Here is a 15,755-nt window from a genome sequence, read left to right as displayed (position 1 = left end):
TGATTCTGATCCCCTGTTAGAGTTGTGATGACATAAATGTTTTATCAAGCCTCTCCTTTCCCTGTCTGCTTTACCTTCTTTCTTTCTTTCTTCTTTCTTTCTCTCCCTCCCTCCCTCCAGGCGTTTGGTGGACACAGAGGATGAGCTTAGCGACATCCAGTCCGAGTCAGTGCCATCGGAGGTTCGGGACTGGCTGGCTTCCACCTTCACCCGCCAGATGGGCCTGATGCTGCGGCGCACCGAAGAGAAACCCCGCTTCCGCAGCATTGTCCACGCCGTACAGGCCGGCATATTTGTGGAGAGGTAAAAGCGGTGATGTGCTGCATTATCACAGCTGAGGACTTAACAATTTAAATACCACCGTTGCACCAGCACCTCTATCTAAGCATCTTTTCCACTGCTAAAACTGCAAATCCCATTATCTGTCAGCCCCAATCCACCATGGCCCTGAGCCACTAAAAGCTCTTCCATCACCACCTTTAGTTTACTCTAGCATAGTTTAAAATTCAGCCTAAGACACCCAGTGCAAATATCGGTACGCCGTGACTCAGCTGATTCTTGTATCCTGACTTACACACCATACATCACCGCAGCCTTGGCAAGCCTGGCTAAGCACAATAATTCAGGGAGTCACAAATGGCTCCCTCTCCAAGGCTGTGGTTTATCACGCACCAACATGCAACATGCATTTGTTCAAATCAGTAAGCCTCAAACACATAAGCCGTAATCTTTCTTAATCTCTGTTTTTAGGGAGGGCAGGCTCTTTGCACACATTTACAATGAAGAAAGGCTGGAAAAATAGGCAGAAAATAGGGAAAGAAGTAAGCAACACAATTAGATGGGATCTGAATCCACCACAGAAATGGACATGTCTTAGCAGTTGGTAAATTAAACCACTTGAATGGCTATATATCCTCTATTTTAAGAGATTTGTAGTGAGATATTCACCTTTCAAATTTGAAAAATTTGACAACTGCTCTTACAAATGACACCCAAACTATTTCAAGACATTTTCCCATGATTTTTTGACAGTATTTCTTCTGCATGTTTGAGATACTGAGCAATGCACACCAGCCTTACAACCTTAAAGCTGAATGTAACGAGTCCACTAATCTCTAGAGAAATTGCACAGCTTATTTCAAATTTTGTGAATAAACCCATGTATATTCTGCCCTCCAGTTTCTGCAAAATCTTAAACCTCTTTTTGCACGTGAAAAAAAAGCAAAAAAAAAAAAAAAAACAGCAGCCATGAAGATACTGTTACTATTTCCTAACTTAACCTTTTAAGAAGGTTTCCTGCTGAGTTGTGTTCAGTGATTTAAAGGTTTGCTTTTGGCCTGCTGATGAAGTGAATCCTGGTGGGCTGAATTTGAGGTTGTGTTCTTGGGCTGTTATGTTAACCCGTAGTGTTTACACTCAGCAGTGCACTTCATTTGATGTGTTTATCTCATTCATACAGGATGTACCGAAGAACGTCCAATATGGTTGGACTCAGCTACCCCCCTTCTGTCATATCTGTGCTCAAGGTATTAGCACGCACACACATACAGTGCACACACAGAGAAACAGAGGAATAGAAACGTGCAAACACATCACACAGTGCAACCATGTTTACTGTCACTCCGGAAAGCCGACTCATTTACAGTAACTGCATCATGAATCTCTCCAAGTTCAACACCTTTCTTTTTAAATGTGACAGTGACTTTGTTTCTGTGCTTTTTCCCCGAACAGAATGTGGACAAGTGGTCGTTTGACGTGTTTGCTCTAAACGAGGCCAGCGGGGACCACGCACTCAAATTCATATTCTATGAGCTGCTCACAAGATACGACCTAATTAGCCGTTTCAAGGTAAAACCACTGGGGAGTGAAGCCTCTGTGGCCGCTACCTCACCTCCTCTCTGAGTCATTAAAGCAAAGAAAAACCAAAGAATACTCTTTATACACTTCATCATGCCTAATCTGAGTTGATCGACTCCTTTCTGTGGAGTGTCAGTGGCAGATTTCCGCATCAGTATTCACATCATATTATGAGGGAGGCTGGACACACTCCCTCTCAATGCATATTGGTGGAGCTCATTTGCCATAGTGTCTTAACGGCTGAGGACCCTTCACTTGGAGTGGAAGCATCTGTAAATGACAGCATGGCAAATGACACGGGCGATGAAGGCGGCATTAATATGAAATCGTAGCATTAGTCTGCAGTAGCCGAGAAGCCTAAATGATTCATGAGCCATCGATTTCAGATGCTGATGGAACTGTGCGTGCGTTGAAAATGCCTTGCTCACACATTTAAATCACAGAATAGCTAACAGAAGTTCCTGTCAGCGTTGTTTTTTCTGGAACTCATTCTCTGTTGTTTGGACTGCTTTCAGATCCCCATATCTGCAGTGGTGTCCTTTGTGGAGGCCCTGGAGGTGGGCTACAGCAAGCATAAAAACCCCTACCACAACCTGATGCACGCTGCCGACGTCACACAGACTGTACATTACCTACTGCTCAAGACTGGCATGGTGGTGAGTAGTGTGATTACACCCATGACAGATGTCATACATGCAAAACACAATGTTTCTCAAGTTTTTTGTATTGGCGTTCAAATGTTGTCTTGGACTTGGACTATTACCTTGGACATAAAGTACCAAACTTATATTAGTTGACACTTAGGGCTCTAGTTTCCCGGCGCAGCGAGGCGAACCCCACGCAGAGCTAGTTTCGACCGGCAAAACGGGAGAGGCGGACAGTTTCCAAGTTTCGCAGGCGGAGGTTCGCCGAGATGGGAGTGGCGGCGCAGCGGGGGGAGGTGCCGACAGATTCAGCTTGGCGCAGTGACAGTTTCGTGCCAAAAGGCTTCGCCGAGGTGCGCCAAAAGCTCGCCATCTGAAACCACGTCTACTTTCCGCGCAAGGCGGAGCGGAGCTGGCGCAGTGGAAGTTTGGCTGGCTGGCGCACATCACCAAAACCTCACGATCAGCACAAACGGTGCCAATCTCCTTTGATCTGACACCAGCTGTGACGGGACAGTTGATATGGAGATATATGTATGTGCTGATTGTGATCGTAGCATGGAATAGTGTTTTTTTCGGTATTTATTGCATTGTTCATGTGTCTGACATTCCGGAAGCCTGCCTGTGAGGTTTTGGTGACGTGTCCGCACTGCTCGCCGGTCTCCGCTCCACGCCGGTCTCCTGAGCTCCGCTCCGCCTGCGGCAGTAGACCTCCATGTCAGCTGTGTAAACTTTCATTACGCCGTGATTCACGCAGCGCATTTTAAAGGCAAGGACAGGGGCTCATTTGATTGGTTACATGTGAATCGGCTGTGTCAAACCCACTCCATGCCTTCTCTCCTCCCCTCCGCCGGTAGGAGGGATGGCGGAGTACTTGCGCCACCGAGAACGGCGTGCCAAACTTGGAAAATCCGCCTGGCCACACCCAGTTGGCGAAGCGCATCTGCGCTACGCCCCCGCCTCGCCTGGTCTGCGAAACTAGAGCCCTGTGTCTCTCTCTTAAGTCAGATGAACCTACCTGTATTTTTACTCATGCCATGTCATACCTGTACATATGATCTATATGCGTGCTTCCTTGTTGTATTTACTGCTTGGAAACATGGGATTTGCTTGTTCTTCAACAAACAACAAACATGCAATTCATTATTGAGGCGTTATGAGTATTAATACTTTCTTATAGGTGCAAAGATGGTCTACATAAGCTTTCGCTACACTTTTAAACACATTTATGTGGTCCATTCATATGACTAGAGTTAGCCTTCTTATCCATTAGCTTGTAAGTTTGTTGCACTGTGAATTGTGACAATTCTGCAGTGATTCGATTGAACACACAAACACTCTCACATCAACAAGACAAGTTACATTTCATGGCATTAAGATAAACATTTTGTTGTTATTTATCAAAAAAATGTTCTTTCATGCATCAGTGGTGGATTACAGTGTTAATTATATCAAACTTGAATTAATATAAAATCTTGATGTATATTTTAAACTTAATTTATGTATAAGAAATTATTCAAATGACTACTACACCCGTATTTTAGGCTGTTCATGCCTTATTATTCATATATTAAGCATGAATTAACACTTTTTTTCTCTCAGATTTTCTTTTTTTTGTGCTTATACTATTAACAGTTAAACTACCATTTGCAATGGTATATCAAGGGTATATCAATCCTGAGTTTGAGCTTTGCAAATGCTGGAAATAATAAATTCACTTTGTATTCCAGAAGATTCAAACAAGTTTATGGGGGAAAAAAAATATTTCTTTTCCTGACTGGGAATGTACCCACAATTCTGGATTGATGCATTGATTGAATAGGCACCTGTTGAAAACCGACAGTTGAATGTTGGAAATGTGAATCTTTTCCAAGAAAGGAGCTACTGTGGAATAGCAGCGTTTTTATCCACATGTTCAGAACATCTCTGTCAGTTGTCGTGTGCCAGCTTAATTGCAGCTTTGTGCAGTTTCTAAATATGGCTGATTTTTTTTTTTCCTTCTTGGAGAATCCATGAGCAATCCTTTCATGGAAAAGGCAGACATCCGAGGAAAATCACATGTTAATCCTGTTTTTTTCTCAAGGCGGTTTGAGAATATCAGTGCACATTTCCTAGAGTATCTATCAAACCGTGATACTTGTTAATGCTCATTGTCTTCATCTCAATATTTGCTCTCTGCAGTCAAATATTTCCCTTAACTATTATATGTATAGGAGTTTCCCATATTCATTTGTAGTTGCACGGTTTCATTTTTCATACCCCATATTTCATAGTTGCTTTTGTTCTTTTTCCATCTGTTGACCAAAAAACCACAACCCTCATGAATGCTGGGTTCAAAACCCCCAGCCTGCCGCCCCCATTCCCAGTGTTTTTATTTAATCACCTTAATAAGGTGGCTGTGACAGCTGTCGACAGGGTGCGTTTCTTTGGGCAGTGCCTCGCACAGTAAACCAAATTACTGCTGGAACCACTGGCTCCTGGGACAGCAGAGGCACAGCATCCATCATTTGCAGGCCCTCCAGACTCCATTAAATCAACAATCAACAGGTCATTCATAAAGCAGGCCCACAAGGAAATATGCTGGGCGATGGATCGGCCATCTTGCTCTCCGCTCTTAATGACTCCCATCCCCCACTGCTGATTAGTCACTGATATTGACTGGGACTAAATCCCCACTTCGTACGTGAGTGCACTCAGATGCATGCACTTCTCAGTGGAAAATGCCCACTCACAGGTGTGCCTGCATGCGCTCCCACCTTGAAGCACGAATACACACATTTGTGCGCACAATTAGCCATTGATTTTTTTGATCTTGAGCTTCAGTCGGTTCCCGGTGAAGCAGCGATTGCTCTTCCTCTGTTGATCAGCTGCTTCTCTGACATCATCCTGTGCTTTGCAGTAATCATGACTCAACTTAGAAACTGAAGCTTTAAGCTAAAATAGGAAAGCATTAGGCCAATCTGTGGGCTACAAAGACATTTACATCAAATGCAAATTCCAAGAGAGTATCGTTTTTTTTTTTTTGTTGTTTTTTTTTTGTTTTGTTTAAACATGCATAACACCAGAAACAATTCATAGTGAAACACTGTCTGGGAGGGAAAATGGAAACAGTGTTAAACTGTCCGGCTGTATTGATTCTCATTAGCCCGTCTCATCCAAACTTTCCCTTCTGCTTGTCTGACCCTTTGTCTATCTCTTCCTCTCCATTTGTTTCTTTTCATCCCCGGCTATAATGTATTATCCATGCCAATTCTTCTTTTTGCATCCTTTTCATATCTTTTTTCTCTCTTCCTCTGTGTCACGGTGTACCATTCCTTCCATTCTCCTCTTTTTCCACTCATTGACTTCACATTTCTCTTTTTATTTTCCATCCATTCCTTTCTCTCTTACTCATTACTTTCTGCCTTTTTTTTTCTTTTGATGTCTCTTGCCTTTTTCCATCCCGTTGTCCCCCCTCCCCCGTCCTCCTCCTCTTAACATCCTTGTCTCTTCTGTCACCTCCTCTTCATATCCCCTTTAACATGCTCTTCTGCCCTTCTCCTTATTTTCACCTGCCCTGACTCCCTTACCTCCCACTTCTTCGCTTCGCTTCCCTCCTCCTCCTCCTCCTCCTCCTCCTCTCCTCCTCCCTCTTCTCGCAGCATTGGCTGACAGAGCTGGAGATCTTTGCCATGATCTTTGCAGCAGCAGTGCACGACTACGAGCACACGGGGACCACGAACAACTTCCACATTCAGACAAGGTAATGGATCATAAAATAAAAAATGCATGGCACCAACTCGCCCGATCAATGTGTTCATTTGCGGCGAGGAGGCTGAAGGCTTCACATTCACATTGAGATCGCCTGCAGTGCAGTAATAACACTGGGGCAAGAGGCAGTCCAAATAAACTCCAAACTTCATGCCCTCGAAACAAGAAAAGTCATAATGTTCTCTGAAGATCAGTATTAAACCCCAAGAGAACAAAAGTTTCTGCTGCTGTACGCATACTAACACACACTGTATATCCTTGCATTCAAGTTTTTTGATACCATTTGTAAAGTCTTTACTGATGAAACGAGGCAGTTGCAACATTTAGGAATTATCCATATTCTGTTTCACAATCTCGATCTGAATCGTGTGCAAAAAACACATCTGCCATTGTTTGTCGGTTGCTCTCTCCTACATGTCAGGTGTTACTTGACGTTCACCGGCGCAACAAGCTGAATAATATTGGTTTGTTTTGATTGACAGGTCAGACACAGCTATTCTGTACAACGACCGCTCGGTGTTGGAGAGTCACCACGTCAGCGCAGCGTATCGCCTCCTGCAAGATGACGATGAGATGAACATCCTTTACAATCTGTCCAAGGATGACTGGAGGTAAGTGTGGGGAAGAAAGAGATAGGAAAAGAGGGGAAAAAAGAGAGGGCAAAGAGAGAGACAGGAGCTAGGGAAAGACAGAGGATGACAGAGACGGGTAGAGACAGACAGTCAGAGAGACAGACATCAAGATGGGGAGAAGAACAGCGGCACAGAAAACTCGAAATTTAGCACATTGACGATTCAAAGCACAGTCTGACCTCTGCTCTTCATTTTTCCAAGCTAATTGCTGTGTTTGACAGTTGCAAGCACAATCAAGATCAGAAAACTTGTATTGCCTTCATAGCCCAATAACTTTTTTTTTTTTCCTTGAGTGGAACTGTAACATGTGTGATAGCACATTAAAGGAGACAGCTGCAATCCAATTTCTCATAGCACACCACACACCAGGGCTCCTCAAAATTATAAACAGCTTCATCTCCTGTTGCTGATTCCCAAAGAACAAAGGTGCTTTTATTGCCTGTGAGTTTGACAACCCCTTGCAGTTTATTTTACAAGGCATGTTTCTCCCTCTCTCCCTCTCTTTCTCTCTCTCACACACATTCTGTTTTTCATTTGGTGTTATCCAGAGAGTTGCGGGCTCTGGTGGTGGAGATGGTGCTGGCCACCGACATGTCCTGCCACTTCCAGCAGGTCAAGGCGATGAAGAACTTCCTACAACAGCCTGAGGGGTCAGTTGTTAGTCCTTCACCCACCATTTACACTCGATTCATTCTGTCCTCAGCCCTGCAATGTTTACATCCATTAACTGTGCCATCAGACCCCGATTACTACCAACTCACTGTTTATAACCCCATTAACCCCGCCCTGCAGGATGTACTCAAAGATGAATGCATCTAAACGAAATTATTAAGTAGTAACTTGCTTCTAAATAGCGCCAACACACAAGCACTATAAATAAACACAACAAATGTAATTACACAGGGTCAGGCATGAACCAGCAAGGTAAGATGCCTGATGTTTCTGCACTGAAAGGCTGCACTGTTTGCTGCAGACTGATTGCTACTGAAGTTGTCAACATGCTGTATTTGGATCTAAATTTCTCACACGTACCAATCATTTGACTCAAAATCAAAGTTCAAATTGAGTATTTTCTTTACATTTTACCTTAAAATTTGGGCCCTTTAGACTGAACTGACAAAAAAGCATGCAATAAACTTGCTTATATATTATAACATTATACATGATATATTACATATCAGCTGAGTCTAAATGGTCTTTACCTTAATCAGTCAATGTAAATGAAATGTCCGCACTAATATGCACAAGTTTGTGAAGACAATACTGAATTTGAATTTTTGTTTTGAGTCAAAATTAGTGTGCAGGAGTGAGAAAATGCAAATACAGGGAGACATTGCCATTTTACAAATTGCATTATCATTTGAACTTTGCTGGCAAAACCCTCTGCTTGAATGAAATGTCAATGCCAGTATGTAAAACTCTGCAAAATGACAAGTGGAAAAGCCAATGGTGAATTTGTGCTTTCATTTTGAGTCAAAATGAGTGCATATGAGTAAGAAATTTACATCCAAGCACAGGAATACATTCCCATTTTAGAAATGAAATCATCATTTGAACTATGTGAGGATGATCCAGTTTTTTTTCCTCTTTCTTACAAGCCAATTTTACGCCCGTCTATTTGTCTTTGTCTCCTTTCAATATGTTATGAGCACAACGACCTCAAGAGACTGACAGCTACAACTAAGTTCAGACACGGAGCTAGAATTAGTGAACTGAGGTGTGTAAGGATTTCTAACCTTTAGAGAGAGCAAGCTATCAATCAAACTATCACATGACACGGAAATGATTAATCGTCCCTGCTGATCTGGCAGCAGCACTGACAAGACTCCACTTTAAAAAAAAAAAAAAAAAAAAAAAAAACTTGTTCACCTTCGATGGATCCCTTTTCACCGCTATAATGCACTGCACTTGTCATGATAGAAAACTGCTCACAAAGCAATGATGTGGCGATAAGCTGCTGCCAGAGAACATATGTTATAATCCACAATGTTACTTTACCCATATCTGTTAATATGCCTCATACAATTCGGCACAGAAACGAGGGCAAGGCATTGCAATGACAAACAGAAGAGGAAGCCGACCAAGGTCAATGCACTACTCGTGTCATTGTACTCTGACTGGAGTGCTGACTACAGAACACAATCATCAAGCCATGGAGCATGCACATACACATGCACAAGGCTTGAATGCCTCAGCACACGCACGCAGGAACACACGCATAAACAAAAGAGTGCAGAGTCAGCAGAAAATTGCAGTTCTGAATGCACTCTAATGTGAGGTAATTCAAGTCAGTCTGCTGCAGGCCTGCTTAGAATGCACTTTAAGACCCAATGCCACAAATGGAAATGGGGGGAGTTGAGCTAGTCTTTCCCACCTCTGTTTAACCTTGTGTTGTGTGTGTGTGTGTGTGTGTGTGTGTGTGTCATTTGCCTGTGCTTGTCTGTCTCTTTTCACATAGCTTGGCCTGTGTCTGTCCATCTATTAAACATTGCCTAATTTACATATGATAACAGATGTTTTCTTAGACACTAGTGATTTCATTTGATTTGATTTTACTTGGCCAAACCTGAAAGGATGCATCTTCACATTGTGCTAAAGTGTTACATAAGGACACTGTCATTAAAGATCAAAATGTTACGCTCAAATGTTCTGTCTCAGACCCCACTGGTCATTTTGAAACTTGGGGGAAAGATATATTTTGGCACCGATGTGTCATTCTACAAAACTAGTTGAAAATTAAATTAAAAATGATTGAATTTCAATCTATGATAGGTCATTACCACCATGCCACTGATCCTGTTTTGATTAAATTTGGATGGATGATGCATCGTGTTACTGATTTGACTATGTGTGTACTGTAGTGCATGTGAAGAAATTTGTGCAAAAAGCATGCACATAGTGTGTATTTCTGTATACTCCACACACAAAGAGTGTTTTAATTTATTCTAAATTAGTTTGTTACTTTTATTTGTGACAATCCTGTTTGATTCAAAGCCCTTTATAATAACTTTGACTTGATGTAACATATCATCATTTCATATATTGCTGCATATTACCAGTCAGACCTACTCGCCTCTGAGAGGCACTTCCAGTGCTTCAATGCCCACACCACCCACTGCATGCACACACACACACACACACACACACACACACACACACCATCCTGAACTTGCTGAACCCTGCTGACGTGCATGAGGGCAATGACATAAGCTATTGAATTTTGCACAATGGACATTTATACATATTGTGCAACTGATCAACCTGTTTGCACTACAAACCAGGCCCAAACTAATTCCAAATCATAATATAGTTATTGTAATCATATGGCATTTGTTTGAGACTTTTATCCAAAGCAGCTCTAAAGTGCCATCAGTGCATACATTTTTTAACAGGCACCAGCGTCCCTCAGTATTACTCCCACAGGCTACTTTATCCATTAACTATGTAGAGAATAACTTTAATGCATACACAGACTTTTGGGACAACCTGGCTTGTTGTTTAGGTCACGACAGCGGCAACCTCTGGTCACATTCAGCTAAGTAAGTAATTGACCAACAGATAAATTTCACAAAAAGTCAGTGTAGTCCTTCAATATGTCCACCCAAATGTAAAATGTTTTGATGTCATGTATTTCTCTCTTCTGTCCAGGAGCATTGACAAACCCAAGGCTCTGTCCCTGCTGCTTCACACAGCAGACATCAGCCACCCGGCCAAGAGCTGGGACCTCCACCACCGCTGGACCACCTCCCTACTTGAGGAGTTCTTCAGACAGGTGAGCAGTGCAGAGTTTGGCAGGGATTTGAGGATGGCAGATTTAAAGACATTCGGGAGGGGGGGTGTGTGTGTGTGAAACATGCCTTGCAGCGTGTCAGTTCAGACAGGTGGGCCTACCTGGGAGTTCCCAGTGGGTATTGTGACTGATGGATTACAGGTTGATTGGTGGGGTAGGCATGCATATTTTGAGTAAATTTAGAGGTAGACATCTGTGTTCACATTGCAGGGTCCATCTGTGGGAGGTAGCTGAATAGTTGAAATATGGGCGCAGTTGATTTGTAGACAGCTGAGTCTTACAAATCAAATCAACTGTGGAGTCTGGCAGGATCCAGTTGACATACAGATTGCCAACAGATAAAACGATGCATTTGAAGTAGTGTTGATGCATCTTGCCTCATAGTTGCATACCGAGAAGTAGTGCACAAATTGTTTTGCTACTGCTTTGGACATACTGATGCTTTTTGTTCACATACTGAGAATAAAATCGCCTCATGAACTATAGATCAAAAGGTAACACAACATTGGTGAGACGCACTAGTCACAAAAAAGACATCCTAAAGGCCCTCAGCTTAAATGATTTGTTTATGCCTTCTAGATTTTCTTCATGTGCAGTCCCATAGACTTCAGTGTCTCTGTCGGAGTTTCAGGTTAAGATCCATTCACATGCTTATCTTAAATAAATGCTTTTTCCTATTCAAGGTCACCAGGGGGCTGTGTCAGCATGCATTGGACAGTTCATTGGACAGCAACAATAAAATGATGATAATATCAGTGAATGTTAGATTAAAGAATATTTTAGAACGTTACCTCCTTGGTAAAACAACACAATTGGCGATGAACAATAGATCAAATAAGTGGGAATGTCAACAAGAAGGACACCCGTGTAAGCTGTGCCACATTGCTTTCATCTCTTGCATTAATAATCCTCATTGTTCTCATTATCAGTGTTATTGTTATTGTTACTGCGCTCGCTTTTGCCTCTGTCTCTTGGGAGATGAATTGGCGAGAAATAGCTACCTCGAAGAACATTGTCTCTCAACTCCCAATCTTATCTGTTTGTGGCAAATCAGCAGAGAAAATGAAACACATTTGAGGCCCAAATGCTCTCGGGGAGCAGGGGCTAGTTCAAAGCCGTTTGATGAAGGTGGAGAACTGAAGCAGCTTTCACAGCTTTCACCAGGAGCGACGAGCCAAAGACTAAAGAGGAGACTGAGGACAGTTAAAAGGCAGAGGCAGGCTGTTTTATGTCTTAAATGGGCTTATAGGCTGACAGACTGCATATGGCGGTGGCATGCGTACTGTATGTGTTTCTACCAGTATATAAAGACTGAGAATGTTTTGTTTGTTTTTTTTTTCTTTTTTTGGTTAATTGAGAAAGCAAACTGTGTTTCCAGGGGGATAAAGAGGCAGAGCTTGGGTTGCCGTTCTCACCACTGTGTGACCGCAAGTCCACCATGGTGGCACAGTCTCAGATCGGTGAGTGGCTACGTCACCTTCACATCCTGCAACTATATGTAGTGACTATATTCATGCCCAAATATGACCTTTAAAGGGCAATATGTTGCTACTAGTTACATATACACATATATATATTCATATATTGGATTTCCATATGGGACCAAATGAGGACAATGTAGGTAATCACTGTTTAGAATTCCATGTCTATTACAGATTTAAAGATTTTTGTTGGTATAATGTTGTGGATTTTAATTGATCTTTACCATGGACCTTGAATGTATCTTATATTGAAATTATACCTGCTGACAGTATGTGTATATTCTGAATCTCTTTACCAAAACCAGGGTTCATAGACTTCATCGTGGTGCCCACCTTCACTGTACTAACAGACATGACAGAACGCATCGTCACACCTCTCATCGACGAGGCCTCTAACTCGGGTTTTACCGGCTTTCGACGCTCAAGGTGAGCTGCTTCCTAAGTACATTGATTATTTGTGACTGAAAACTTTGAATTCCTAGGTAATCCTGGGAAAATTGCGAGATGTCCCTGAGAAAACAGTTAATTCCCCCTGAATTTACTGTTTTCTGGTTGCCTCCTCAGACCATGGGACAAGAGCTCATTGCTTTCTAATTCAGTGCTGCTCAGTGCTCTCAACGCGCTCAATGGCGTGATTGAATCACAGTAGCTCGGCTGCCATAACAGCATTTTTAATCGAAGCAGCGAGAAAAACAGATGAGTCCTCCATGGTTAATCCATTTCTTTGCACGTAAGCATCTCCTACCTTCATCAGGCAGAGCCGCACACCTTGAAATTGACATTTTAGAGATGCTAGTCAAGTTTGCACCTCCGCCTTGCCATGATGATCTCTAAATGGCCCACAGCGCTGGATTGGCATACGTAATAGTTCTCATGATAGTGAGGGAAGTGATTTTGTCTGGACCCGTGGCTTAACACTTCCAATCATGTGCTAAATCAAGTTTTTATGGTGTGTCGTGATGAAAGGCCAACAGTACACAATGCAACTTACATGCAGTGTTGTGAAATTAAATTTCTACTGTTGCTACGCCACCAAACTCATAAGGAACATCTGAAATGATGATGCAAACCCAGTTCATAATTTTCATTGGATGGAACTTCAAAAAACTCTCAGCTGAATGGAGAAGTTTCACATGAAATGTTGGCTTAACCCTTTATAGGGCACTCATTGAAATACTTTGAAATTCAAAAAAACAACCCTAGACTGTTATTAGAGAACATGACAGGACTTTATTACTTCTATAAAATTTTTCTAAAATTTTCATTTTGTAATAGAAAATCAAAGCCATTGAGATTGGTCAAATGCCACAATCATGTGACCTGGGATGTAGAGCGATCTTTGCTGATTGGCTGGGTGAAGACCAAATGATTATTGAACTAACTGAGACAGGGGATGGGCCTGATATGTAAAATTTCTGAAATTACCAAAAATAGTCACTTGCCCAATAATGGGTTAAGGATTTAAAAACGCCCTGACAGTAAGGCACATTGCATTTTTAAGGCTCAATATTAAATATTATTCTCTCTAAGTAATGCTTAGAGTTTGAAATATCCAGTGAAATAGAACAATTAGAGTCTTTTTGTTCACTCTTTGTGTGCCTTGTACAATGTGTCTGTAAGAAAAACACCACTACTTAGAGAGACAGAGTCATGTTTTCGGCTGCACCTCAACATCAATATCAGTGCTCCTATTCTTCTCGACAGGAGCCATTATTACTCAGCAAGCCTCCAGTCGAAGCTAACTGAGTGGAAAGCTTGGATAGTGTCACTGCTTGTGCTCTCTACTTGTCTGTGTACTCCCCTTGGATGCTTATGGGTTCATTTGGATTGCTCTTTTATGGCATTTATAGCTGCTTTCAATCATTTGTCTCATCTCCTCACTTTCAGCTCCACTTTTTTATTTTTAACATGCTGCTGTCTCTTGTTTTAAACTCCCCCTGTCGCTCTGCTCTCCGCAGTCTGAACAGTATTAGCTCAGAGGAGGCTAAGCGGGGCAGCGTGAAGAGCACAGGGTCGGAGAGCAGCTCGTCAGGCCACTGCTCCTTGCTCACGGTGGACCTGAAGAACTTCAAGGCGCTGTGGAACGAAGAGGTTTATCAGAACAGGGAGAGGTGGAAGGCGCATGCTGCTAAAGGTGCAGTACACCCAAATAACATATAGCTGGTTACAGTTAAACCGACAGTGATGGGGGCTAGATGCACATCAAAGCTCTTGAAAAAGGAGCTACCAGAACAAAACATGACATCTCACCAGAACAGAGAGAAGTGGCATCTAAAGCTGCAGTATTTTAAATATCCTTAGCCAAAAGAGGATTTTGACTGACCTTTGTCCACATGGGGTGTATATACTGGGAAACCATGCAAAAAGTGTAAATTGTGTAAGATTCTAAAAATGAACATAACGCCAGTCCACACCCATCAAAATTAATTAACACCTTTAGATAGTATTGAACACGTCATGTCAGCCATGTCAGCTCTACACTTATTAACACTTGAAAATTGATGTGTAAGGCAAAGGAAACAGATCTATAAATTCCTTAAGCAGAGTTTTTCAGAGTCAAAGTGAGTGGCGTTTTTCTGCTTATGTTAAAAAAAAAAAAAACGACTTCTTAGACTATATCACTTAATGAGCCATGATAGTAGCCACTGTACGCATGAATACTAAATATGAACACGTGCACACTAACCTCTCTCCATGCCGCTGTCTATGAAACCTCAGAGGCAGAGGAGCGAGCTAAAAAGGAAGCAGAAGAGAAGGCCCAGCAGGAAGAGAATATGGAGCCCCAGGAGGCCCAAAAAGAATCAGAGCAGCCTGAACCAAAGGAGGACAAAGCGGAGGATGAGGAGCCAGAGTCAGGGGAGGTCAACAGACCACCAGATGGCAACACAGGGGACACAGAGGAGGCAGCACAGCCTGGGAGCGCCACACACAAGAATCAGCTGCTACAGAATGGTACGTCCCTTTACTCACTGTGTAACCCCAAAGCGTGTCCTATTTTTAATGTCACGACAGAAGGTAACTGGCAACTTCACCGACTGTCAGTTGCTTCAGTGTGAGTACAATGTAACTCTCCACACATAAATGATAATTACACTGTGAATACTGAGCCTGTTTCCCAGTGCTCTCTCTCTCCCTCTTCTAAAAATCCCTGTCAATTTTTGCATGCTTTAATAAGAGAAACATCCTGTGATTTATTCCCTCTACTCAAGATACCATTTACTTTCAACTCCAATATCAAATCCTAATTTCTGAGGTGACAGACTGTGAGTGGTAATTGAATGGAAGCATGTTTTTGCTTGGCTTTGCCTAGAGAGGGATCTGAAAAAAAAAAAAAAACTGGTTGTGAATGAAAATTATAGTGCTGAATTGATGCATGCATTCAGAAAAGCCTCACTGAACAAATGAGTGTAGGTGTGCCAGTAATGTTGTATGAAAATGTAAACACTGGAACAAGGAAGTCGACGAACACAGCAGCAGATTAACTCTATCAGCAGTGCAATGTAAGATTCTAATAATTAAATATCCATATTTAGTCCCAGAGACAAATTAAAGTGATAAAATCTTAAATCTTAAATCTTAATCTTAAAAACGCAGATGCACA

General features: G+C 42.2%; 1 protein-coding gene across 1 annotated transcript in view; it reads left to right on the top strand.

The window, feature by feature from the left end:
- The window catches only part of pde1cb (phosphodiesterase 1C, calmodulin-dependent b), a 58,760-nt gene that overhangs the window by 37,864 nt on the left and 5,141 nt on the right, over window positions 1–15,755 (top strand). Inside the window, exons 4-15 of the mRNA XM_030073638.1 lie at window positions 121–303; window positions 1,460–1,526; window positions 1,732–1,848; window positions 2,373–2,513; window positions 6,143–6,243; window positions 6,734–6,862; window positions 7,432–7,533; window positions 10,532–10,655; window positions 12,052–12,133; window positions 12,460–12,580; window positions 14,113–14,288; window positions 14,873–15,106. Of these exons, the coding sequence (XP_029929498.1) occupies window positions 121–303; window positions 1,460–1,526; window positions 1,732–1,848; window positions 2,373–2,513; window positions 6,143–6,243; window positions 6,734–6,862; window positions 7,432–7,533; window positions 10,532–10,655; window positions 12,052–12,133; window positions 12,460–12,580; window positions 14,113–14,288; window positions 14,873–15,106 (1,577 nt within the window). The remainder of the gene's footprint in view (window positions 1–120; window positions 304–1,459; window positions 1,527–1,731; window positions 1,849–2,372; window positions 2,514–6,142; window positions 6,244–6,733; window positions 6,863–7,431; window positions 7,534–10,531; window positions 10,656–12,051; window positions 12,134–12,459; window positions 12,581–14,112; window positions 14,289–14,872; window positions 15,107–15,755) is intronic.

Source organism: Myripristis murdjan, chromosome 17 (genome assembly GCF_902150065.1).
Source record: "Myripristis murdjan chromosome 17, fMyrMur1.1, whole genome shotgun sequence".
Lineage (NCBI taxonomy): Eukaryota > Metazoa > Chordata > Actinopteri > Holocentriformes > Holocentridae > Myripristis > Myripristis murdjan.
The sequence above is the reverse complement of the archived record's forward strand: the minus strand, read 5'-3'. Positions and strand labels throughout refer to the sequence as shown.